Genomic DNA, 26,064 nt, shown 5'->3' with positions numbered 1-26,064 from the left:
CTTCGCCTTTGCAGCATCCCCGTCACTGCGGGGCTTACCTTCAGAGGCCACTGATTCGCACTTATGACCGTTGTGGGGTCTCCAGAATCACGTGGTCTGATTTTGTGACCTTCTGACACAGGCCAAGCTCATGGCAGGTTCACTGAGCGACCAAGTTATAGAACTGCAGTGATTCGCTTAACAAATGAGTGCGAGAAACGTCGTACGATGGAGGAAACTTCCCCTAATGAATTTCTCGCTTAACAACAGAGAGCAAACCCAGGGACCTGGCATTGCTTTTACTGCTTCCCCCCTAATTGTTTCCCTGATTCCTGCAGCTTTTTTGGGGGGGGCGGGTCACTCCTATAAGAACCCCCCCTTTGCTCTCTTCCTAGCTGATGTCCACATCTGTGCCGAAATGACGGAAGGAAAAGCACGTACAAACCAATGTAAGTTTATTCTTTGATTTTCCTTAACAAGCCGGGTTTTCCTTTGAATTCTGCAGCCTGACCAGGGGCCTTGAATTCCACCAGATCCCCCCTTTAAAAAAAAAATAATTAGGTGGAATAGCTGAATCTTTTCCTATCATACCCCTGCTCCACAACGAAGAGACTAAAATTACATTCCTGGCTGCCACCACGCACGAGGATTTCTGGATCCGGCATAGCAAAGATTTAATATTTTTTATCATGGTAACAACATGCTCAATTTCAGCTTCCACCTTCTTGTTATGTGGATTTCTGCACTTCCTCCCACAACTCTGTCTTTCTCAGAAGCCCAAGGAGAAGGCAGTAACTTTTGATTTCCCAGCGTTTTCTTCTTTCTGAGGAGCAAGTCCTCCCCAAATACACAGAAAGTGGTGGGTTTATCCCCATCTCCCACCCTCGTTCCTTCAAGAGTCGTGGTTTCTCTGGATAATGCATGCTTTACGCAACTCGCAGACAGAGGGGTAACAGCCAGTGGAAAGAGGCACGATCAAAACAGATGCATTACAAGTCATCGTAAGGAAGGTCGGAGTCATTCCTTCCCGGAGAGAGGAGAAAAAAAAGGGGAATATTGTGGAACAAGTTTTGAGGAGGGGAAAACAGGACATCCTTATTGTTGGAGGAGAGAGAAGGTGTAATGCAAGGAGAAAAAGCTTCATTCTAGGACGGAGTCTCAGCAAGCCACCAGATCTGCAAAATACAACATTGTCAGGTTGTGGTTGTTTTTCCTCCCCGGGGTGAAAACTTCTCCGGGGGTGACCAGCAGAGAAGTCGATCTGGAGTTTGAAGACTCAGTGGGGATGTGCCTCCTGTGCGCCTTCATCCCTGGTGCCCTTGAGGTGCTACATCAGGTTCACGGATGGAAGTCAGAAGTCCAAGGAAACTCCCATTTCCTCTTCACCTCCTTGTGAATCAGGCCTTAAATGATCTCTCCCCGATTGGGAAAGTTCAGCCAGCAACGATCTCCAGCTTGGAAGACAGCCAATGGATGAGTTGGGCGCAAAAGCAAGGCAGGCAAGCTACACGTGACACTTCTGGCGGTGCGTGAAAAAGGAGTCGCGGGTTGCAAAAAGAGAGCCCCCTAAAGGCATTCTTTAAGAAAAGACTGGTAATTATTATTATTATTTTCCTGTTTTTGGTTCTTGACGGGGAGGGATGTGCAAATCTGGACGCACAGCCCCACCACAACCGGCAAACATCCCACGGAGATTTTCAACCGGACGCCTCGATCCAGGTTTTGTAGGATTAAAAAAAAAACGAACAAACCGGATCTGGTTTGTTGAGCATCCGTGGGTTTCATTTCTTCGTGGGACAGAACCCCGTGTCACGGGTTTGAAGAATGGGAAGCGTTCACATCCCGCGTCTCTGAATTCAGATGGTGTGCTGCGTTGCAGGGGAGGGAGGGAAAGAAAAAAAGAAAATGAATCAAGACGGGAAAATCCATAAGAAGGAAAAGGAAGGGAGGGGAGAAAGAGAGAGAGAGAGAGGCAGAGAAATTGAGAAAGTTTGACATAGTAAATTATTCATCCACCGGGCCTAATGGACACATTATTTAATGGTCCGTGTTCCCATTAAACAAACAATCCGTTGCATTAGCAGCTCGGTGCCCTTTTGAATTCAAAAGCATTTAAGTTGCCATTGACAGATGTCACCTCCCCAACACTCAAAGCTGAATTATGCATCAGGGCAATCTAAAAGAATCAATAGCCAGCCCGCTTGTCAGGAAATGACTCGAAGCTTGGAGCCTTTTCTTGGAGGGCTTGAATGTTTTCATCAGAATCCCGCCGCCCTGAACATGGGAATGTGCCACCAAGCTCTCCTTAGGCCATTTTTAAAAAATATATTTTTTTAAAAAAAATTCATTTAGAGTACATGCAATTCATCTTCCATTTATCGCTGTGTCGTCTGGGTTCAAACAAAGTTTACATCCATGTTCATTACTTTAGTATTCATTCTCTATTCTTATCTCATTTTTATCTTGTTAATATACATAATATCTCTATTACTGTAACACTCCTCTTCTAAACATATTTAATTCTATTAACATCTTTTCTATATTTCACTAGTAGAATAGAATAACAGAGTTGGAAGGGACCTTGGAGGTCTTCTAGTCCAACCCCTTGCCTGACAGTGAGAACAATTAACCAGTGGAACGACTCACCTCTAGAAGTTGTGGCTGCTCCAACACACTGGAAGTCTTTAAGAAGAGACTGAGCAACCATTTGTGTGAAAGGGTAGACTGTTTCCTGCCTAAGCAGGAGGTTGGACTAGAAGACCTCCGAAGTACCTTCCAACTCTGTCACTCCTATTCTGTTCTGTTCTGTTCTATTCTATTCTATTCTATTCCATTCCATTCCATTCCATTCTTCTTTCTCATTCTATTCTATTCTATTCTATTCTATTCTATTCTATTCTATTCTATTCTATTCTTTCTCTATTGTATTTATTCTTTCTCATTTTGTTCTATTCTTCCTCATTCTATTCCTATTCTATTCGACTCTGGGGTCACATGACCCCGAGACACTGCAACTGTCATAAGTACATGCCAGTTGCCAAGCCTCTGAATTTTGATCACATGATCGTGGGGAACGCTACAACGGTAATCAGCGTGCAAAACACTCATAAGTCGCTTTTTTTTCCAGGGGTGTTGTAACCTTTGAACCCTTGCTAAAGGAAGGGTTGCAGGTCAAGGGTTTCCTGGTACCCCCAAGGGTTGCCAACGGACCTGAAAAGATGGGGCCCAAATGGCCCCTCTGCCAATAGCCAAGCCACTTTCTTCCAAGACACGAGGGCGGCCATTTTACTGCCGCCTTCTCTTTGCAAATGGGCTTTCGCCCCTCCCAAAAAAAGATAGTTTTTGCCTCTCACAGCTGCCCATTTTCATTTACAAGCACGCCTCTGGGGGACCCCAAAGCTATTCTGGTAGATGACGATCAGCTTCAAGCAGGGATTCTTCCAAGCAAGGCCGAATTAGCGCTTTGGAGCCTTGTCTGTCATCTCCCAGCTGTCGGCTTTCTTGGTAACTCGACGCCCGCTTGGTGGGAAATCGCACGCATCGTTTTGTACGCTGGTCTCATGGCTCTACACCTCCCCCCCAATGCAATTCCTTGCCCATTGTCTAAGCTAAGGAACTTCAGACACAGGAAAAAAAACACGGGTTTTTGTTTGCAAGAATCTGACTCCCTGGTGGTGAAATGCTTTGTGTTTGCCTCCTGCCTCTTTATTAGCCCCCGTGTTCAGCTATAATCCTTCAGACATGTGCAATCTTCTGCTCCCTTTAATTAAAGGCGCTCTTTGAGTTAATGGAAGCAATTAATCCAACCGCTGCCAATGGGAAATGTCACGGTTCCAGTTTGGAACATTAAAAACAACAACAACGTAGCTCTGAAGAGCTGGAGGGGACCCTAAGGGGTCATCCAGTCTAGTCGTTTGCAAACGTGGCAACTTGGTAATATGTGTAGACTTCAACTTGCAGAATTTCCTAGCCAAGCATGGGTTGACTTCATCTCCCAGAATTCCCTAGGTAGCATAGGTAGATTTCAACTCCCAGAATTCCCTAGCCAAGCATGGCTGGACTCCAGCTCCCAGAATTCCCTAGCCAGCATGGCTGGACTCCAGCTCCCAGAATTCCCTAGCCAGCATGGTTGGACTCCAGCTCCCAGAATCCTGCAAGTTGAAATCCACACATCTTAAAGTCTCCAAGTTTGAAAAACACGGATCTATTTTAACCTTCCGGAATGTGCAGGAAAATCCATTTAATTGTCCTTCAGAGAGACAGCTTCACCTTCTTCTTAAAACCTGCAAAGGTGAAGGACCTGAAGCAACAGGGAAAGCGTTCATATGACAGAACAGCTAAGAGAAAATGCCTATCAGGGCCAGTTGGAAGTTGCAGGCCAAGCAGTTGAATCTTTTGGCGCAGAGAATAACAGAGTCGGAAGGGACCTTAATTTTTATAGGAATCGAAAAATCAAGGCTCCCATTGTGGTGGTTTTGTGGGGTTTTTTTTGGATTTTTTGGAACTTCTGGCAGTTTGTGCTCCTCCCCATGTGTTTGGAGACATCTTAGGACAGGTCCCTCTGCCCCCACATGCCCGGGTGGCTTCTTCAACCTGCTGGGGGCATCCGGTAACCCAATCCTTTGGCAGGGACAGCTGTTGCCTGTGGGCGAAAGCTGCAGACGACAGCCAGATGGACCTGCCTCTCCCCAGTCTTGAGAGGGAAAAGCAACCAGAATTGGGTGCTAATTCATTCCCCCAGAGCTGGACCAAATTCTCCATCTGCTATTAAGCAGGGCTGGGATTCAGCCGGTTTGGGCCGGTTCAAGCAAACCGGGTGTTAAATTTAACATCCGTTTCGCCTAACCAGTAGTTGAACCAACTGGCTGGCCCTAGTTGTGCCAGTTTACTGTCCAAATAAAAAGATGTCAGATTCAGGATAATGTCAGTGTACCAGCAATCCTCCACTCCACCCAGTAACTCCGAGACAGACATCTTCTCAAAGGTTCCTTTTTATTTGGATAGTAAACTGGCACAACTGGGGAATCCCGAATCTGAAAGTTTCCCTCCAAACTCCCAAAACTTTAACCTTAGACTGTCTACTATTGACCTCACCCCTCTCCTAAGAGGTCTGTAGGGAGCGTGCATAAGTGCACCAACGTGCCTACCGTCCCTGTCCTATTGTTTCTTTTTTATTTTTCTTATATGTATCCCTGTATTCATAACTATGTTTTTACTGATACCTATTATCTTGTAAGCAATCGACAAATAAAATAAATAAAGTAAAATGACAAATCCATCATCGCATCCCTTGGCCCAATCACCATCCGTCCCAACTTAAGACTTCCTCTCACTTATGCGCAACGCAACCTGACCTTGAATGAGAAAAAGAATGTTGTTATGTCTAACTACATACCCTCCCAAGAAATTCTCCCCCCCCCTCTTTCCCGGGCTCAAAATGTGGCAGCGTGGGAGCATCTGGTCTCAATATGGCTTCCGAAGCTGACACCCCTCCCCTCCCAGAAGTCTCCATGCAGCCCATTTTGGATGCAGGAAAGTGCAGGGTCTGTGCGAAGGCTCTGGGAGAGTGAAAAATGGCCCTCCTGGAAGTTCCAGAAGTAGGCCTGTTTCCGGCTTCTGGAGGACCTCCGGAGGCCAGGGAAGGCCGTTTCGCCCTCCTAGAGGTCTGAGGGAAGCCTCCGGACTCTGGGAGGGCGAAAAATGGCCCTCCCGGAAGTCTGGAAATGGGCCTGTTTCCGGCTTCTGGAGGACCTCCGGAGGTCAGGGAAGGCCGTTTTCGCCCTCTCAGAGGTCTGAGGGAAGCCTCCGGACTCTGGGAGGGCGAAAAATGGCCCCCTGGAAGTCTGGAAGCGGGCCTGTTTCCGGCTTCTGGAGGACCTCCGGAGGCCAGGAAGGCCGTTTCGCCCTCTCAGAGATTTGAGGGAAGCCTCCGGACTCTGGGAGGCGAAAAATGGCCCCCTGGAAGTCTGGAAACGGGCCTGTTTCCGGCTTCTGGAGGACCTCCGGAGGCCAGGGAAGGCCGTTTTCGCCCTCCTAGAGGTCTGAGGGAAGCCTCCGGACTCTGGGAGGGCGAAAAATGGCCCCCCTGGAAGTCTGGAAATGGGCCTGTTTCCGGCTTCTGGAGGACCTCCGGAGGCCAGGGAAGGCCGTTTCGCCCTCTCAGAGATCTGAGGGAAGCCTCCGGACTCTGGGAGGGCGAAAAATGCCCCCGGAAGTCTGGAAACGGGCCTGTTTCTGGCTTCCAGAGGACCTCCGGAGCCCAGGGAAAGCCGTTTTCGCCCTCCCAGAGGCCCGAGAGAAGCCTCCGGACTCTGGGGAAGGGAAAAAAATGGCCCTCCCGGAAGTTCTGGTAGGCCACGCCCACCATGGCCACGCCCACTCAGCACCCGAGCAGAGAACCGGTTGCTGGGATATTTGAACCCCACCCCTGCTATTAAGTGATGCGAAGCAGGTACAGGCAATCCCTGACTTAAAACAGTCCAGTTTAGGGACCGTTCGAAGTTAAAATGGCACTGGAAAAAGCGACGTACGGCCATGTTTCGCCCTTACGACCATAGCAGCATCCCCATGATCAGGCGATGACAATTCAGACGCTTGGCAACTGGCTCGTATTGATGATGGCGGCAGCGTCCCGGGGTCACATGATCCCCTTCTGGATGAGCCAAGTCAGCGGGGAAACCAGCTTCCCTGAGCAACAGTGAGGCTAATTTAATAAGTGCAGTGATTCAACTTAAAAGCTCTGGCGAGAAAGGTGGTAAAATGAGAGAAAAGTCACTTAACGGTTGCCTCACGTGGCAACAGAAATGTTGGGCTCAATTTTGATGGATGGATGGATGGATGGATGGATGGATGGAAGGAAGGAAGGAAGGAAGGAAGGAAGGAAGGAGATAGGAAAAGGAAAGGGAAAAGGAAGGAAGGAAGGAAGATGGGAAAGGAAAAGGAAAGTGAAAAAGGAAGGAAGGAAGGAAGATGGGAAAGGAAAAAGGAAAGTGAAAAAGGAAGGAAGGAAGAAGATGGGAAAAGGAAAGGGAAAAGGAGAAGGAAGGAAGGAAGAAGGGAGGAAGGGAAGGAAGGAAGGATAACAGTTATACAAAACTTAGAAGAGTAGACTTAAAGCCAGAGTAAGGGGAACATTGAATAAAATGCCATAAGCAGTAAAAAGTCCCAAATAAAAATACAACAGCACAAGCCAGCCAAGAAATGTAATCACATCCCTCTAACGTTCTCATTTATTATTCATTTCCGCTCCTCTAATTTGCCTCAGAAATTCACCAGGTGGATTGCAAAGCTAGCAAAACCCTTAAAAGTGCAAAACACAAGACGTGCAACGAACTCTGGACGAAAGAAAGAAAGAAAGAAAAAGAAGAAAGAAAGAAAGAAAGAAAGAAAGAAAGAAAGAAAGAAAGAAAGAAAGAAAGAAAGAAAGAAAGAAAGAAAGAAAGAAAGAAAGAAAGAAAGAAAGGAAGGAAGGAAGAGAATAGGAATAGGAATAGGAGTTGGAAGGGACCTTGGAGGTCTTCTAGTCCAACCCCCTGCTTAGGTAGGAAACCCTACGCACCACTTCAGACAAACGGAATCCAACATCTTTTTAAAAACTTCCAGTGTTGGAGCATTCACAAGTTCTGGAGGCAAATTGTTCCACTGGTTAATTGTCCTCGCTGTTAGGAAATTCCTCCTTAGTTCTAGGTGGCTTCTCCCCTTGGTTAGTTTCCATCCGTTGCTTCTTGTCCTGCCCTCTTGTGCTTTGGAGAATAGCTTGACTCCCTCTTCTTTGGGGCAGCCCCTGAGATGCTGGAAGACTGCTATCATGTCACCTCTTAGTCCTTCTTTTCATCAAACTAGACATACCCAGTTCCAGCAACCTTTCTTCATCTGCTTTAGCCTCCTGTCCCCTAATCATCTTTATTTCTCTTCTCTGGCACTTTTTCCAAAGTCTCAACGTCTTTTTGATAATACGGTGACCAAAACTGGATCCCGTATCCCAAGTGCCAGCTTTGGAAGCTATATTCCACGCTGCCACATAGCCTGAGAAAGCGGGAGGGGGTTGATTTCTATTGAGTAGCTCTGAGTAGACAAAATAAAATGCTTTTGTTAATTCAAGGTCGTCGAGTATGGCGCTGGATGAAATAAGGATGGATTTGTAGTTTGGGAAATTGTGGGAAGCCCGAAAGCTTTTAGATTTGGGATTCCGCAGATGTGCCAGTTCCTATTCTAATGACTGATGATGACTGTCTCAGAGCTACTGCTTGGAATGGAGGTTTGCTGGAATGCTGACACCAAAGGTGATCGTACTAAGGCTTTATAAAGTGGTACTAATACTTCACGTGATATTGATTTTATACCTCTGCTAATGCAACAGAAGGATAGAATCAAGATCAGGTGAAGAATCGTGGGCGGTTATGGCAAAGGAATTGTCCATCCCCCGATAGCCTTGTTTCTGTTTTTTTGTTTTTTTTTTGACTTCCTAAAATATTGCATTCCTCTTCCATTCTTTTTGTTGTGATGTTTATAGGTGAACGAAGGCTTTTTGCTTTAAGACAGCGATAATTTGATAGAAGGGCACTCAAAAAACTCTCTGGCTCAAGCGGTAGGGTTTTTAGCTGTTCTTTCAATTCCCTCGGCTGCTGAAATTTTGCATTAATCATCGGGCCCAGTCCAGCTTAATGGAAAAATAATGTTAATTTCATTTCTCCCCTGATCCTAAAGCATGCCGTCTTTGCCAGAGGTGTTAGCTTTCCACAGACAATAATTGCCTCCCATCCTTTTTTGAAAGAAGAGATAACGGGAACGAAAGAAGAGAAAAGAAGAGGGATATCTTGAAAGCTTCTCTGTGGTTGTTGAATTACAACTTCCACCATCCCTGATCTCTAACCATAGGAGAGGCAGTTTGGTCTAGTGGATTAAGGTGCAAGCTTAGAAACCAGGAGACAGTGACTTCTAGTCCTGCGTTAGCCATTTGTCCAGAATGGTAATAGGGTGTCCTGGCTAAGCAAGGGGTTGGAATGGAAGACCTCCACAGCCCCTTTCAACTTTGTTATTCTGTATTCTGCATTAGCCATGAAAACCGGCTGGGTGAAAACTGGCAATTTCCTGGGCCAAGTCCCATTACTGATGGCCTGATTGATGGATTCAGTGCCCTGTATATAGTGGTCCACTGGATATGTCTAGTTTAATGAAAAGAAGGACTAGGGGAGATAGGATAACAGTGTTTCAATATCTCAGGGGCTGCCCCAAAGAAGAGGGAGTCAAGCTATACTCCAAAGCACCAGAGAAGGCAGGACAAGAAGCAACGGGTGGAAACTAATCAAGGAGAGAAACAACCTAGAACTAAGGAGAAATTTCCTGAACAATTAATCTGTGGAACAACTTGCCTCCAGAAATTGTGATGTTCCAACACTGGAAGTTGGATAACCATTTGTCTGAAGTGGCGTAGGGTTTCCTGCCTAGGCAGGGGGTTGGACTAGAAGACCTCCAAGGTCCCTTCCAACTCTGTTATTCTAGTCTATTTCCTAGCAGTGACTTGGGGAAATGCACAAAAGATTAAAGCCACCACAAAAGATACCCGTCTCTAGAGCGCAGTCTTAAGAGAGGGAAAGGGAGACAGACAGAGAAATAATCCATACCATTTGAGGTGGGCGATGAGCTATTTGGGGCAAATCTTATATTGTCCCCGTCTCCATGGGGGGGACCAGTTTGGGAAGGCCGGGTTGTCCTTTATGATAGGGGAATCCAACCCATCTGAAGGACAGCAGGTTGGGACATGATACATTAATTGCACTGTATTTTGCTTTTCCTCTGGAGAGATTAAGGTAGTTATATGGGAGTTCCTCCTTCTCTCAGTTGGAAGAGATGGGCTCAAAGCCACCTGATTTGGTTCTTCTCAGCACTTGTCCAGCCCATAAACTTTCTACTACTCTGGTCTATTTGTAATCGCTATCCAGGGTACTGAACATGCTTTGTTCATCCGTCTATCTATAACTGTATCATCTATAACTATATCATCTATATCTACATCTATCCATCCACCCATCCATCCATCCATTGCTTCTTTCATCATTCCATCCATCCATCCTCTCTCTCTCTAGCTATCCATCCATCCATCTATCCATCCATCTATTGACTACTCCATCATTCTATCATTCTATCGTTCCATCCCTTCATCCACCCATCCATCCATCCATCCAATTTGCATAGCTGCCCATCACATAAACAAGTGACCTTGGGTGGCCTACAATCTGAACTGCTTCCCTTTGGCCTGGATGGTGTTTCTCCCATCTTGACCACTTTCAGATGTGTGGACTTCAACTCCCAGAATTCCATAGCCAGCCTGTTTGAGGGTTGAGGAGCACTGGCCTACACTGTCTCCAGTCCATTTGGCAGAAGCTTTAATGAAGGCAGCATCTACCTAACCATAGAGTGGGATCAGCAAGATAGTCCTCTAAAGGCAGTCCATTCATTCAGCATCCATCTTTCAGTATAGTTCCCTCTCTCTCTCCCCTCTCTCTTCCTCCCTCCCTCTTTCTCTCCCACTTCTCTCCCCCTCCCTCCCTCTCTCACTTTCTCTCTTTCTCTCTCTCTCCCCCTCCCTCTCCCTCCCTCCCTCCTTACAAATAATCTTTCCTTGCACCCCCTTCACACACTTCCCATCCACCCATCAAAATTTATATGGCTTACCAAAATAAAAAACCCCACATAAAAACCAATAAAAAGCAATAACACCTCACCCTACCCTGGGGACCACAATCAATTCATCAAATAAGCCACTCGATGGGCTCCACCCCACTCTGAGGGGGCGGGGGCAGGCTTGTTGGCAAAACCCAGGAGGCCTCACGAAAAGAGCGTCAACGTTTAAATTCTCTACCTCTGGAAAACCCGAGACGGTTCTTTGTGGCTCTAGGACTTGTCATCTGCCCTGGGACTCCACAGCCCATCCCTCCTCTGGGCTGGATGCAGGGGATGGGCGTTGTAGTCCCTCTACCCGTGAAGGCAATCCAATACAAGCCACGTCGCAACCCAGGTGGGCTCACCGTAGTATAGTGGACAATACAGAGGATCGCGATCATCAGGAGGCCGATGAGGATGGACGCGATGGCAACCAGCAAAGCCGTGTGGCCCAGCCGCCTCGACCCTTCGATGTCTCCTTGATTGTAGCTATTTAGCGCCTGCGGGAAGAAAGAGGAGGAGGAGGCAGCCCCAGTTAAAAACCCCGACGTGAACTCTGCTCCCCTTTTGTTCCCGAGGACGTCAAGACCCATAAGGCACTCCTGCCTGGGAGAGCTTTTTTCCTGAAAAGGCTCGGCTGGGGAGGCCGTCGGTCTTCTTTGGAATTGGCCTCCCTTTTGGGTCAGGAAGTTAACATCAGGGCTCCGGTAGCTGCCCCAATTAAATCACGAGTCTCGAGCCAAACTTCCAAAACTTCGAAAGGATTTATTGGGAGTTAACACGTCCGGCACTGCCTGGGTGTATCATAATTCATATTCTCCAATGGGACACCTCCATAGCCCAGAGTCATCCATCATGCTCTCCAGTTAGAATTTTTGCGCGGCAGAAACTTCAGTCACCTAGTTACTATCTTTGAAAAAACTATTTATGGAATGCACTTTCCATTTCCAAGCTGCCGCACTGCTCCCCTTTCCCTTTCTGTTGGCAACTCTAAAAAGACCAAAGACGTATTTCATGAGTTGACAGTTAACATCTGCAGGGATTCATTTACCAACCGTGGCAAGGGGGGGTCATAAAAAAAATGGGACAAAACTCCAACGGCCTGACTTATGACCTCTTTTCAGACTTCCAACCCTTTCAGCCTCTCCCAGGATCACAATTCGGACACTGAAAGACAATAGGGAAACAAACTGATTTTTTTTAAAAACCCGAATTGTTTTTATTAGGGATGATATCGGGAAAAATGAGAGAATTTATGCATTTAGCGTGACGGGTTTTAACAGCAGCGAGGATTATCTTCGCACAATATTGGAATGATGAAGGAACACCTCAAGATGGAGAGATAATTAAGGAGAGAAGCAACTTAAAACTGAGGTGAAATTTCCTGACAGAACAATTAATAAGTGGAACAACTTGCCACCAGAAGTTGTAAATGCTTCAACACTGGAGGTTTTTAAGAAGAGATTGGACAACCATTTGTCTGAAGTGGTGTAGGGTTTCCTGCCTAAGCAGAGGGCTGGACTAGAAGACCTCCAAGGTCCCTTCCGGCTCTCTATTCTAATTCAAATTCTGTTCTATTCTATTCTATTTGATTCCCATAAAGAAACTTCCATAGACAGGACAAAAAGCAATGAGGAAACTAATCAAGGAGAAAAACAACCTACAGCTAAGGAGAAATTTACTAACACTGAGAACAATTCATCAGAGGAACAATTTGCCTCCAGAAGTTGTGGATGCTCCAACACTGGAAGTTTTTAAAAAGATGTTGGATAACCATTTGTCTAAAGTGATGTAGGGTTTTCTGCCTAGGCAGGGGGTTGGACTAGAAGACCTCCAAGGTCCCTTCCGACTCTGTTATTCTATTCTAAAAAAGGATATTAGACTGGGCAGAAATGGACAGACTTGCATTGAAAAATCAAACCGAAAGAAGACATGGAATATCCTCAAACTTGGAATTTATTTTACCAGCGGCTGGGGGGAAAAAAGGGGTGGAGAGAGTAAGAAGGGCATTTGTATTGTTAAGCGAATGAAATACCCTGACAACACGATGTTTATTAAGCACCCAGGAATGTAATTCACAGAAAATTCATAAAACGTATTTTAAAAAATAATAATTTGGACGCTTGACTCATATTTATGACTCGGTGGCAGCGTCCCGGGGGGGGGAATCATGCCATCTTCTGACCAGCAGATTCAACGGGGAGACACCAGATTCACTCAACAATGGTGTGACTAACTTTCAAAATGGCGTCGATTCACTCAACGACAGCGTGACTCGTTTAACAAATGCAGGGGTTTCACGTGAAAAACGGTGGCAAGAAAAGTTTGTCAAAACCAAACCAAACCAAACCAGGGTAAAACGTACTTTGCCGTTGTCTCGCTTAGCAACAGAACTTTTGGGGCTCCGTTTAGGTCGATTCGGGGGAATAAAATGGCACGTAACCAGCCGTGTACGAGAGACAATTAACGCCCCAGTTAAAAAGGCACAAAGGTCGCCAGTTAAATCCAGGCCTTTGAGGACAACCTTTCCTCGCTCTCTCTCAAACGTGAAGGTGTCCCACGACACAAACAGATCCCGTTACAGCAAGGGGACACCGAAGCCGACGCAGGCAACAACTCGAGTCTCAGGGGCCAGGCCTGAAATCTTGGACCTCTCTGATGTCACGAGTAAGACGAGCCTGAGGAGAAATAGCCGTGAGGGAGCTAAAAGTCTGTAGAGGTTCTCAGTCCTCCAGGTCACGGCTGTCCCAAAGGTGGGATGTTTTTTTGGGGGGTTTTTTTTTCAGGAGGCCATTTTGTTTTGAAGACGTTTCGCTTCTCCTCTGAGAAGCTTCTTCAGATCCAACTGGATGGTGGGGAAGGGAAGGATTGATACTCCTTGCAGACAGCTGGTCATTTGCATCCTTTCAGAGGGTCATTGAGGCCACTTGGAGGTGTGTCTTTGTCATCAGAGTCACCTGATTGGTGCAAATGGGTGTGGAGCCTTCTGACCGGATGCTGGGGAAGAGAAAGGTTTATATTCCTTGCAGACAGCTGGTCATTTGCATCCTTTGAGAGGGTGGTTGAGGCCACTTGGAGAGGTTTCTCTCTGTCCTACAGGAACCACGTGCACCACTCCCTTTTAAATCCCATCCTGGGAAAAGCACGATGGGTATTGTCTATCCACCTTGGAGGGTTTCCCAAATCTTCGGAGCTGTTGCAGTCAGAAAGCGAGTGAGGGGGTGGCGGTGCAAGAGTTCCTCCCCACCCCCGTCTCGCCAATCTTGCCTCCCTCCTTCCACATCCTGTTGGCTGAAGGAGCCTTCCTCATATCTCAGCGGATTTGGCCAGGCTCCCTGTATCTCCTGGAGCTTCAAGAAGAAGCGGTTGTCTTTTTTCCCCCTAAGTAATGCACTGCAGTCCATTAAGGCTGCTAAATGCCTTAGTCTGGGTCTTGGCCCAGAATCCTCCTCCCTGTCTGGAATCGATAGAAAAAGGGTGTGACTTCTGCTGCAGAGGGCAGGAGAGCACAGCCTGAACTTCTGCTGGTCACCCCCCCAAGCAGCTTCTGCCTCTACAGCAAAGGGTCTTCAAACGTGGCAAGTTCAAGACTTGTGGACTTCAACTCCCAGAATTCCTGAGCTAACATGGCTGGAGGAGGAGGGATTCTGGGAGTTGGAAGTCCACAAATCTTAAAGCGGTCAAGTTTGAAGACCCCTGGAATAGATAGATAGAGAAAGAGAGGTAGAATAGATAGATAGAGATAGATAGATAGATAGATAGATAGATAGATAGATAGATAGATAGATAGATAGATAGATAGATAGATAGATATAGAGGGAGGGAGAGAGAAAGAGAAAGAGAGGATAGGATAGATGGATGGATGGATGGAATAGAAAGAGATAGATGGATGGATGGAATAGATAAAGAGAGGTAGAATAGATAGAAAGAGAGAATAGATAGAATAGACAAAGAGAGGTAGAATAGAGATAGATAGAATAGATAGATAGAGGGAGAGAGAAAGATGGAATAGATAGAATAGATAGAATGAATAGATAGAAGATAGATAGATAGATAGATAGATAGATAGATAGATAGATAGATTGATAGATAGATGATAGATAGATAGATGGATGATAGATAGATAGATAGATAGATAGATAGATAGATAGATAGATAGATGATAGATAGATGGATGATAGATAGATAGATAGATAGATAGACAGACACAGACAGACAGACAGATGGAATAGAAAAAGAGGTAGAATAGATAGAAAGAGATAGAATAGATAGATAGATAGACAGATAGATGGAATAGAAAAAGAGGTAGAATAGATAGAAAGAGATAGATAGATAGATAGATAGATAGATAGATAGATAGATAGATAGATAGATAGATAGATAGGCAGACAGACAGATAGACAGACAGATAGAATAGATCAAGGGTCTTCAAACTTGGCCAAGTTTAAGACTTGTGGGCTTCAACTCCCAGAATTCCTGAGCTGACATGACCGGAGGAGGAATTCTGGGAGTTGAAGTCCACAAGTCTTAAAGCTGTCAAGTTTGAAGACCCTCTTGCTCTACAGAGAAGACGGGGTCAATCTCTTCTCCAAAGCACCAGCAGGAAGTAGTGGGTGGAGACCGACCAAGGAGAGAAGCAACCTGGAACTAAGGAGGAAATTTCCTGAAAGTCAGAACAATTAATCAGTGGAACAACTTGCCTCCAGAAGTTGTGGATTCTCCCACACTGGAGGTTTTTTAAGAAGAGATTGGACAGCCATTTGTCTGAAGTGGTGTAGGGTCTCCTGCCTAAGCAGCGGGCTGGACTAGAAGACCTCCAAGGTTCCTCCCAACTCTGTTATTCTCCAAAGCACCTGAGGGCAGGACAAGTAGCAACGGATGGAAAGTAATCAAAGAGAGAAGCAACCTAGAACTAAGGAGGAATTTCCTAACAGTGAGAACAATTAACCGGTGGAACGGCTTGCCTCTAGAACCTGTGGATGCTCCATCATTGAAGGCTTTAAGAAGAGACTGGACAGTCCTCTGTCTGAAATGGTATATGATTTCCTCATTGAGCCACCGTCATAAATACGAGTCAGTCTGCCAGAGAAGAGCAACCAGGAGGATGAGGGGACTGGAGGCTAAAACATACGATGAACGGTTGCAGGAACCGGGCCTGGCTAGTCTAGGGAAGAGAAGGACCAGGGGAGACAGAAGAGCAGTCTTCCAGTATTTGAGGGGCTGCCACAGAGAGGAGGAAGGGGTCAAGCTGTTTTCCAAGGCACCCAAAGGCCAGACAAGGAATAATGGATGGAAACTGACCAAGGAGAGATTCAACCTGGAAATAAGGGGGAATTTTCTGACAGTCAACCGAACAGAAGTTGCCCTCGGAAGTTGTGGGAGCTTCATCACTGGAGGCTTTCAAGAAGAGACTGGACTGCCATCTGTCAGAAATGGTGCAAGGTCTCCTGCTTGGGCGGGGGGGGGTTGGACTAGATGACCTACAAGGTCCCTTCCAACTCTGTTAATCTATCAGTCTAAAACTCCAGGAGGCAAGCTATTCCAGTGATTAAATTGTTCTTACTGTCAGGACATTTCTCCTTCTAGCTTGGACCTCTCTTTAACAAACTTCCGTTACTTTCTTTTCCCGTCCTCTGGTGTTTTGGAAAAGAAGTCAGCGAATCCCCCCTTCCCTGTGGCAGCCCCTCAATTCCTTGAAAGGCTGCTGTTATTAGAAGCAGTCCTCACCTGGCGTCTGGTGTTCAAGGATCAAATACATCCTTTAAGCACTGAAGGCGTTTTGTTCCCAACCTCCCCCAGATCTCCAGCATTTGAACCCTTTCCTTTTGGCGAAGGGCAGCCTCAGGAATTCCAAAGGGGATGTAGGCCAACTGGTTGAGAATTCTGGGAACCGCAGTTTATTATTTGGAGAATGCCAGGGTGGGGATGGGAAAATAGAAAGATGTAATATGGCTCAAACATGTTCCAGCTCAGGAGTGTTGTGTTGGATACTGGAAAAGGCAGGTGGTTACCCAACATCTGTCTGTTCCGAATTTCCCCGTTTCTATTTGCAACCTCATTATTATTATCTATTCACCACAGTGTGATGTCACCGCTGTTAGTACTTTAGCTGGCATTGGCCTTTACATCTATCAAGATCTTCCTTCCAAGAATCTAGGATTATTTTTTCGTAGGAGAGGGGAAACAACAGCTGGATTCACAGTCTGAGAGTGGTGGAAATTTACCAATTCAAGTCCTTGCAAGAATAACAGAGTTGGAAGGGATTCGGGAGGTCTTATAGTCCAACCCCCTTCTCAAGCTAAACTAAACCCTCAAGTAAAGACCTGAAAATTATTGAGGTAGCACCTAAGAATCTAGGCAGTTCGAAAAGGGGGTAAAATTAGGGGGTGCAGGCCTGATAAATTCAATATTTCTTAAATTCAATATTTCTAGATATGGAGGAAATCTTTTAGGTACCTCTCTGAGGGCTTCAATCACGATTGGCACAACAAAGATTACCTTTTCCCTAAGTACGACTTTGATCTTCAAATACTGGCGCTTTGTCATTTTTTTTTTTACCCCCAAGTCTTTCTCTTTAATCCCAGCATCTCCCAAAATAGCCACGTCAATGAACCAATCTTTCTTCCTTTCCACCAACAACAAAAATATACACTCAAAAGGAGATCCAACGATCTGTCTTTAGAACTGGAATATATTCGACCCAGAGTGATAGACTGAGAACCTAAACCCCAGCAAAAGAGAAGCAAACAATTTAAACTACTTATTGTTTTTTTGCAAGAAATTGCAAAGGCTGGTCTTTTGGCTTCCAAGTGACGTTGCTTGAGAGAGTGAAGAATGTTAAATGGCCTTCTAGGTGATCTGAAATTATTTCTTTTATTTTTCAGTTTTAAAAATAATCTTACTCATCGGCTATTTCTAGACCTCTAAGGGTGGAAGAGCAACATTTTAAGATCTGTGGGGGTGACATCCTTTAAATTTGCAAACAGTTCAAATGTGCTTGCGTGGAACAGAGACTGATATTTCTGAATCTTCCAGTGTAAATAGCAAAAGGGCTAAGAGAGACAGATAATAGCCATTAAAAGTGAGCTTCTAGCCATCTCCAGTTCCCATATACACCTTTATAGCTTAATTCTAATTATTCAGTTTCAAGTTAGACCTCAAGGGGACTGCCAGACAGACAGAAGGTCCACCTCGCGGTGAATCCAGGAAGAAGTAACATAAGAGGAAAGAAAGAAAGAAAAAAGATCTATATACAGGTAGTTCTCAACTTGTGAGTTACAATTGAGCCCAACGTTTCTGTGGTTCAGTGAGACATTTGTTAAGTGACATTTTGCCCCATTTTACTATCTTCCTGGCCACCGTTTTTAGTGAATCACTGCATTGGGTAAGTTAGTAACCTGGTTGTTAAGCGAAATTATGGCTATCTCGTGGATTTTGCTTCGTCAGAAGGTCGCGAAAGGGGAATCACAGGTTTGCAAGCAGCTGAATGTTGATCACATGGATCAGTGGTGGGATTCAAAAAATTTTTCCTACCGGTTCTATTTTATCAATGGTTAGACAAAAACACATGGTAATGAAATATATTAGGAAATTTCATAATATAAGACTAGTAGAATGATATAGAATATAATATAAAAATATATAACCATTGGATGAATGCATAATATAAATTCATATAAAATTTAGAATACTCTGTATAAAATGATGGAATAATAGTTTAGTCAAATGAACGATTAATAACTGACAATGTATAAATATATGTTGGATTGATAATGTGAGAATCTATACAAATTGTAAGTGAGGACTGTGAGAGGATAGCACAAAAGATTTGTAACCAACTGACACACTGTACGTATATAACTGGAAGATGGTTTTATGTTTTTTTATGTTTTGTGTTTGTTTTGAAAATAAAAAAAAATTGGAAAAAAAAATTACTACTGGTTCTGTGGGCGTGGCTTGATGGGTGTGGTATTGACTTGGTGGGCGTGGTGTGGCTTGGTGGGCGTGGCTTGGTGGGCGTGGCAGGGGAAGGATACTGCAAAATCTCCATTCCCTCCCCACCCCACTAACCTGCTTTCCAGCTCTGTTCTCCTGTGGTGGGCAACAAATGAAGACCCAGCTGATCAGCTGGGACTCAATGGGAGGCGGAGAATAGATGGGGTTGGTGGGGCCAGTCAGAGGCGGGATTTGCCGCTTCTCTGAACTACTCAAAATGCCCGCTACTGGTCCAAACCAGCTGAATACCCACCTCGGATGGAGATGCTACCAAGATGGTAACTATTAAAAATGGTCATAAGTCACTTTTTTCCACGCCGTTGTAGCTTGGAACGGTCACTAAATGAACCATTGTAACTCCAGGACTACCTATACCATAAAATGGTGGTTATTGTTGTCACCTTTAACTGGACAAAACAGCCCATCCTCCAGCCACAACTTTTGAACCCAGATTCCTTAAACTGACAGAAAGCATCCAAAATCTGCGGTCCATGACTCCTCCCAGGATGTTGAAGTTTGGCAAAAAAAATTTACAAAACATTTTAGGACATAATATAAGATGCCATAGGACGCTTCCTGAAACCGGGCTAAAAAAGGGTGGGCTATTTTTCAAAGCAGGTCCATCCCTGGGTGTATTTATTTATTTACCCAATGGAGAAACGGCCCCTCCCTTTCCAAAGAGGAGCCATGAATTTTAAAGAAATTGTTCTGAGATGCTCTTAGCTCTGCCGTGGTCGAAGGCGCTGAGGAATCTGATCAGGAAATATTTCTGAAAACGGTGACCCAACAGGCCGTGGGGATTGTCTAATAAATAATAAACACGATAATTGCATAACAGGATATTCCTGCATGTTGGGGTTTGTGAACATTGAAGAGCATCCATTAGCAAGTGGAAATTGGAGGTCCAGATTTCTCGGCTGCTGTGATAACAGCAATGGAATTTTTCATCCCCCATCCTGCCTTGCCCCACTATTGGCAGGGATAAGGGGAGTTAGGGACCCTTAGTGCAACGTTTCATCATCCAAAGTAAGTAACATGATCAGTGCTAACACTGATAAACATCTGCAAGAAAACCACCAAGCTCAGAGAGCACCAAGGACCCAATAATTCTTCTCTTCTCCTCCTCCTCCTCCTCCTCCTCCTCCTCCTCCTCCTCCTCCTCCTCCTCCTCCTCCTCCTCCTCCTCCTCCTCCTCCTCCTGCAAACCCCATTCCCTTCTAGCACTGATGATGATCCCTAGTTGAGTCATGAAACGTCTGCAAGAAAACCACCCAGCTCAGAGAGCACCAAGGACCCCTCATGTCACCCCACCCCTTGCTACACATATTATCCTTTATTGATAACAGAAGCTGGACTGCAGCAGCATCTATAGGGACTATCCAGTTCTGCTTATCTCAAAAGTTATATTTTGGAGCATGAATGGAGAGGCTGTTACATTTTTCCACGCTTTGCATTTTTAAAAATATGAATATAATAGTCATCCCATGCCATGAGTTTAGGCCAAACGGACATAGATTGGGGGGTGGGTGGGGCTTTCAGGTACACAACTGGCTTACGGGAAGTATTTCAACTGTTGGGGATTTGAGAATTCCTGTCCCTGGAATTCCTCAGGATCTCTTCTATAAATTCCCCACCTTTGCAATGTTTAATACTCCTACTCCACTTCCAGACTTGAGCTGGGAGGCCACTTAGGGTAAAAGCCCCCCACCCACCGCCCAACTCCACCCCACCCCACCCCCGCTGTTAAAGCGTCACCAAGCAAACCAAGCTGGCATATTTTGGAAAGGAGACTTGGAAGGAAGTCTTTAGAGACGCGATCCGGGTTAACCGTTGCACATTTGCGACAACTAGAGCCCCTACCGAGCTGCCACTCGCGGGATCCGCACCTCAACCAATTCCTAAGCAACGCGCCCGGCAGGATCCGCGCAGCGGCTACCGGCGTCCGTCGCCTCCCAAACGGGAAGACGCAGCGCCTGAGCCTGAAACAGTTCCCCTCTCCGTCGCGCCTTTTGGTTGCCCCCTTACTGTCCCGACGCCAGAGCACCTGGAGAGCCCGTCTCCTTGATCCCCGAGAGGCCGAGCCCCCCCTAGACCCCGCGCCCCCAAATCCCCTTTCCCTGCAGTTTGCCCCTCGGCTTTAGGCCCCCCCAAGACGCAGATGGAGCGATTCGTGCGTAAAAGCGCACAAGCGCCTTTGGCCCAAAGGGAAGAAGAGAGAAAGGGTGACCACGGAGGCGAGGCGAGGCAGGGGGGCGTTTGAGAAGGGGACCAAGGGAACAACGGGTGGGGGGACTCCGGTGGGGTCTCCTCCTCCACCCCCGGCCTCGGTTTGCAGGGGTGCCCAGGCGCATGGGATGTCTCCCCGACGGCCAGGATGGGTCCTGGCGACGTTGGGCAGGGCGCGGAGTGTCAGGGGGGTTCCCCGCCCGGTCCCCCGGCTCACCATGACCGAAAAAACGAAGGCGGCGATGTTGACGGGGTACGCGGGGCAGAAGCAGGACAGAATGCTCAGCCACAAATAGTTTTTGGGCGGGGGGCGCTGCTCCTCTTCCTCCTCGGGGCCCGGGATCTCCTCGGCGCCGTTCAGCTGGAGCTCGGCGCCGCTGCCGCTCTTCTCCAAGCCCCGCTTGAGGTCCGAGTAAGCCGGGGGAGGCGACGAGCCCGCCATGGGGGGATTGTGGGGAAGACGGAGAAGAGGCGAAAGTTGGACGGCGGAGAGAGCGCAAGGCAGGCGGGAGGAGGAGGAGAAGAAGAAGAAGCGAGGGAACTGGCTCAGTCCGGGCTCCTTCCTCTGCCTTCGCCTCGGGAACGACGGCGTTGCTGCTGGTCAAAAAATAAAAAATAAACCCCAGCGGAGACCAGTTCGCTCCGGACAACCGCTCAGGTTTCTATCCCGGAGCGAAGACGCGCCCGCCGGTCTGTGCCAAGGCGCGCCTGGAGCTCCGCGCTGCCTGGAGCCCCCACCCCACCCCACCTCGCACCAGCAGAGGCTTGGAGGGGGTTGTAGAGAGAGACAGACCTGATTGGCCGAAGAAAGCCCTCTTCGACCCAATCAACGTTGGGGAAAGGCAGGAGACCACCCGGGGAGGCTGGGGGGGGACCCCGAATGGGAAACTTGAACGGAGTGGAATGGAGGAGAAGGAAGGAAGGAAGGAAGGAAGGAAGGAAGGAAGGAAGGATAGAGAAGATAGAATAGAATAACAGTAGAACAGAATGGAATGGAATGGAATGGAATAGAATAGAATAGAATAGAATAGAATAGAATAGAATAGAATAGAATAGAATAGAACAGAATAACAGTAGAATGGAATGGAACAGAACAGAACAGAACAGAATAGAATAGAACAGAATAGAATAACAGTAGAATGGAATGGGATAGGATAGGATAGGATAGGATAGAAAGATAGAATAGAATAGAATAGAATAGAATAGAATAGAATAGAATAGAATAGAATAGAATAGAAATCCTTATTTCTATTGCTCAACCAATGATACCAATTGTCCCAAATTTTATAATACTCCAATTCTTCTTTATCCTTTAATTTTAATGTAAGTTTATCCATTTCAGCACAATCTAAATTTTTTTTGAATTACTAATTCCTCTGAAGGCGTGTTATTTTGTTTCCAAGATTGAGCGAATGCTATCCTTGTTGCTGTCAATATATGTAGCAAAATATATTTAATCTTTTCCCTATGTTTCCCTTTAATTATTCCCAACAAGAATAATTCTGGTTTAAACTCTATCTGCTCCTCCACTATTTCTTGTATACAACCCCATATTTTTAGTCCAGTATTTTTGGGCTTCTGGGCAGGACCACCACATATGATAGAAGGTACCCTAGTTCTGTTTGCATTTCCAGCATTTCGGATTCATGTTAGGGTACATTTTAGCCAATCTCATTGGTGTCAAATGCTACAAAAGCCTTCGTTAACTTACTTATAGTTTGCTAAACGGACCAGAGGAGAAACCAATTGTGAACAGAGAACAACTCCTGTAAAGTTGATAACTGTCCATCTATCTCTTTCTGTATGACAGTCACAGCAAAGGGAGGATCAGGAAGGGAGCCAAAATAATAACGCACATAGACCTTGACTTATAGGAGTTCATTTAGTGACTATCTGAAGTCACAACAGTTCTGCAAAAAGCGACTTATGACCATTTCCCCCACTTATGAGGTTGCAGCATCTCTCTGGTCACACAATCCAAATTCAGAGGCTTGGCAACCGGCTGGTATTAATAATGATGGTTGCAGTCCTTTATTATTTATAAGGGCTTTGTTTGCATAAACAGGAAATTAGAATATTAATTCCACAATAATGGAGGGGAGGGGAAGGAGGAAGAGGAGAAGGAGAATAATATCCAAGGGTCAAGCTTCAATTCCTGGTCAACACTACTTGTGAATTATACCTTTAATTATTTCTTGGATTTAATCTTTATACCTAAGGATTGGCAAGGCAGCTCCATTAAGGAAATGCCAGCAAATCATGTAAATGGTAGCTCTCCAGGTCTGGACAATGCCTCTTAGTGAGATGGGTGGGCGTATACATTTCATAATAAAATAGAAAATGAGTAAAAATAAAAAGTTTAAGCTGAGTTAGATGGAGCCCTTCCCTTGCAAAGAATCTCAGAATCTCAGCCCGGGCTGTAAATATTCCGATTCAGCAATGGAGGCTTTTTAGAATCCCCCCAAAGACAGACTCATAAATCAATCTGCAGAGAAAATTCCATTAACGTGCTTTCTCCCATGGTAGAAACCCTTGGCTGGATTCTCACTGGGTGCCACTGTGCTGAATCATCTCCATTTTGCTGTTAGATGCTCGCCTTTCCAAAAGGTTTATATAACCCTCCATGGCCAAGCGAAGGAGGCAAGCTGGAAGGGCCTTTGGGATGTTTGAATGCCTTTTTCGAGCACTTATGAACTCAGAAGGAGAATATCCAAAGGAGGGGTCCTTGGAGCTCTCTGAGCTTGGTGGTTTTCTTGCAGACGTTTCATCATCCAAACTAGGTAACAACATCAGTGTTAGAAGAGAATGGGGATTGTGGAGAGGAGGAGAAGGAAAGGGAAAAAGGAGGAGGAAGAGAGGAGGAGAAAGAAGGAGGAGAAGAAAGAGGACTATGGGGTTGTTGATGCTCTGAACTTGGTTGTTTTCTTGCAGACGTTTCATTACCAAACTAGATAACAACATCAGTGCTAGAAGGAAATGGGGTTTGCGGAGAGGAGGAGGAGAAGGAGAAGGAGGATACCCTAAATAAACTACAGTTTAGGGAAATGGCCCCCAACCTTATCTATCTATCATCTATCTATCTATCTATCTATCTATCTATCTATCTATCTATCTAATCTATCTATCTGCGAAATACCACTCACGCATCATCACAAAATCTCCAGAACCGTCAAGCCTACAAACTTGAAATTTGGCACGTATGATCCTCTTGCCTTCTAGGGGCTCACTAAGAAAGGATTTTTCGAAATGACCATCAGAGCATTTAGTATTTCCTATATTATTATTATTAACACGCTCCGATGCTAAGGAGTTCTACTCCCCCTCCCCACCTGAAAAGAAATCTGTTCCAAATGCAAAACACAAGCAGAGGGGAGGAGTTTCAGTTTCAGTTTCACAGCAGCAAGCAGCTGTAGTACAGAACAGTTGAGCTAAGCCACGCCCAGGCTCCTTGCTGTCTCCTGCAGCAGCAAATGCTGCTTCAGTTTCCATGTTTCAGTTTCCAAACAGCCCTCAACTCTCTCACATACTGACAGGACGATAACAATGGATGCTGGTGGGCAGAGGCACCATTTCCTCCTCCTTATTTTCCTCCCCAAAAACTAAGCCCTATCACATAGTTTTGTAGAGAAGCACGGGTATCGAGCTAGTTTATTATTACTTTTGCCAGTTTGAAGGACTGCATTGGTTAGCAGGTGGCAGCATCTGCAAGCTTTTCTTTTTTTAAAAAAAAATTGCATTTAAAAGAATAGAGCCTGGCTTGAAATGAAAAGCACCCCCAAAATTTTTTCACCTGCCCCATAAAAGGGAACCCCAAAAGCAAATCGATGCAATGATTTCTCTTGCCCATTGTTCCGATTCTGGGTTTATTAAGAGCTAAGCCTTTTCTATTCAATTAGGGCTTTTTTTGAGTGCAATTCTTAGTGTTTTTCCCATGTTTTTAAATTGGATTTTAACTGATTTATGCATTTTGCCATCATCTGCTTTGGGTGGGGCTGCAGTGTATCAGGGTAGATTGTAAATTGCCATTATAAATTCAACACACTCCCTCCAGAAATCTTCAATCATCCACAGCCAGCACAATCGAAGTGGTTCTACGTCGCTATTTTTTTTTAAAACTTGTCAAATTTAAGATTTGTGTGGATTTCAATTCCCAGAATTTCCCCAGCCAGCATGTGTTCTGGGAGTTAACAACATCCACACATCTTAAAAGTTGCCAGGTTTGAAAAATACGGATTTGTGCCATCAAGCTTAGACAAAACAACTCAAACTTTTGAGTCGAGATCAGCTAAAAGCTATTTGTGATAGAAAAAATGATATTATTAAACCTATTCTGGCTTAATCTATGATTTACAGAACCACACTTTGTAGATTCGCAGAGTAAACTGTAATCTGGCCATCAATCCTGAGGTTTGGAAGTTAGTGAGATCATCAGTATGAGTTTCTTGTTTTAATGATTGAAGTTGGGTGTGGTTTAGCCATCATTAATTCTTATTTTTGTGTGTATGTGTGTGTGTGTCTACTGATTTGGCTAGTTGCACTGCCTGGAGTCTCATTTGGGAAGTAGATTAATATTAACATAACTAATAACTGGTTTCAGTTATAATTAATATAAATTGATATTGTATAATAAATTGTAGGTAACGGGTTTCAAACCTGGCTTGTTTGTGGTTTAATGTGTTGTGTAAACATGCCTATTTTTTGCCTCACTCCGTACAGTAATTATTAAACTAAAGAAACTCAAATATTACAGAAATTCCTGCACTTTTTTCAGAAATGTGTGTTGTTACACCAGAGTACATAATGCAAGGTTAATTATGAAAACCTGCTTTAATCTTGGTTTGTAAGAACATGGCTAATGAAATCTGCAGACCAGATACATGGCTGGATTCCGATGACATAAGGGGTTGCAAGCTCACCAACTACCATGTAGTCGAGCGCACACTCTGCCACTAGGGCCTTTTTCTGACAAATCATGATTAAGTCAACAAGTTGCATCAAGTCTTGCAGGAAACAAGCGTCTCATCAAAGCTGCAATTTGGCTGGCTTGCTTTGGCTCAGCATATTGGGCGAACGGGGACAATACGGCTTGCTAACCACGAATCATAGCTTGTTCATGGTTTATTCCATAAGCCACGGTTAAGGTGAGGCTAGTTTAGCGCCCCCTGGAAATCTGGACTCTTTCTGCCAACTTTTGCGCAGTCC

The 26,064-nt window shown here is 45.4% G+C and overlaps 1 protein-coding gene across 2 annotated transcripts; it reads right to left on the bottom strand.

Annotated features, from left to right (window-relative positions):
- Window positions 1–417: 417 nt before the first annotated feature.
- On the bottom strand, window positions 418–21,598 carry TMEM233 (transmembrane protein 233). Of its 2 annotated transcripts, none has more exons than XM_026684617.2 (3): window positions 21,080–21,598; window positions 11,007–11,141; window positions 418–1,847 (listed from the first exon to the last, which is right to left on the bottom strand). In XM_026684617.2, exons 1-3 carry the CDS (start codon window positions 21,302–21,304, stop codon window positions 1,836–1,838), a joined length of 372 nt encoding a protein of 123 aa, XP_026540402.1. In that variant the 5' UTR covers window positions 21,305–21,598; the 3' UTR covers window positions 418–1,835. The 2 variants fall into 2 exon arrangements, with proteins under 2 accessions (XP_026540402.1, XP_087798866.1); XM_087942740.1 differs by having other exon boundaries at window positions 10,841–11,141; window positions 21,080–21,542.
- Between the last annotated feature and the right edge of the window lie 4,466 nt (window positions 21,599–26,064).

This window comes from Notechis scutatus, chromosome 13, assembly GCF_049901735.1.
Source record: "Notechis scutatus isolate UNSWTSFEM ecotype Mainland chromosome 13, rNotScu1.2, whole genome shotgun sequence".
NCBI lineage: Eukaryota > Metazoa > Chordata > Lepidosauria > Squamata > Elapidae > Notechis > Notechis scutatus.
This window is presented reverse-complemented; position numbering and strand designations above follow the sequence as displayed.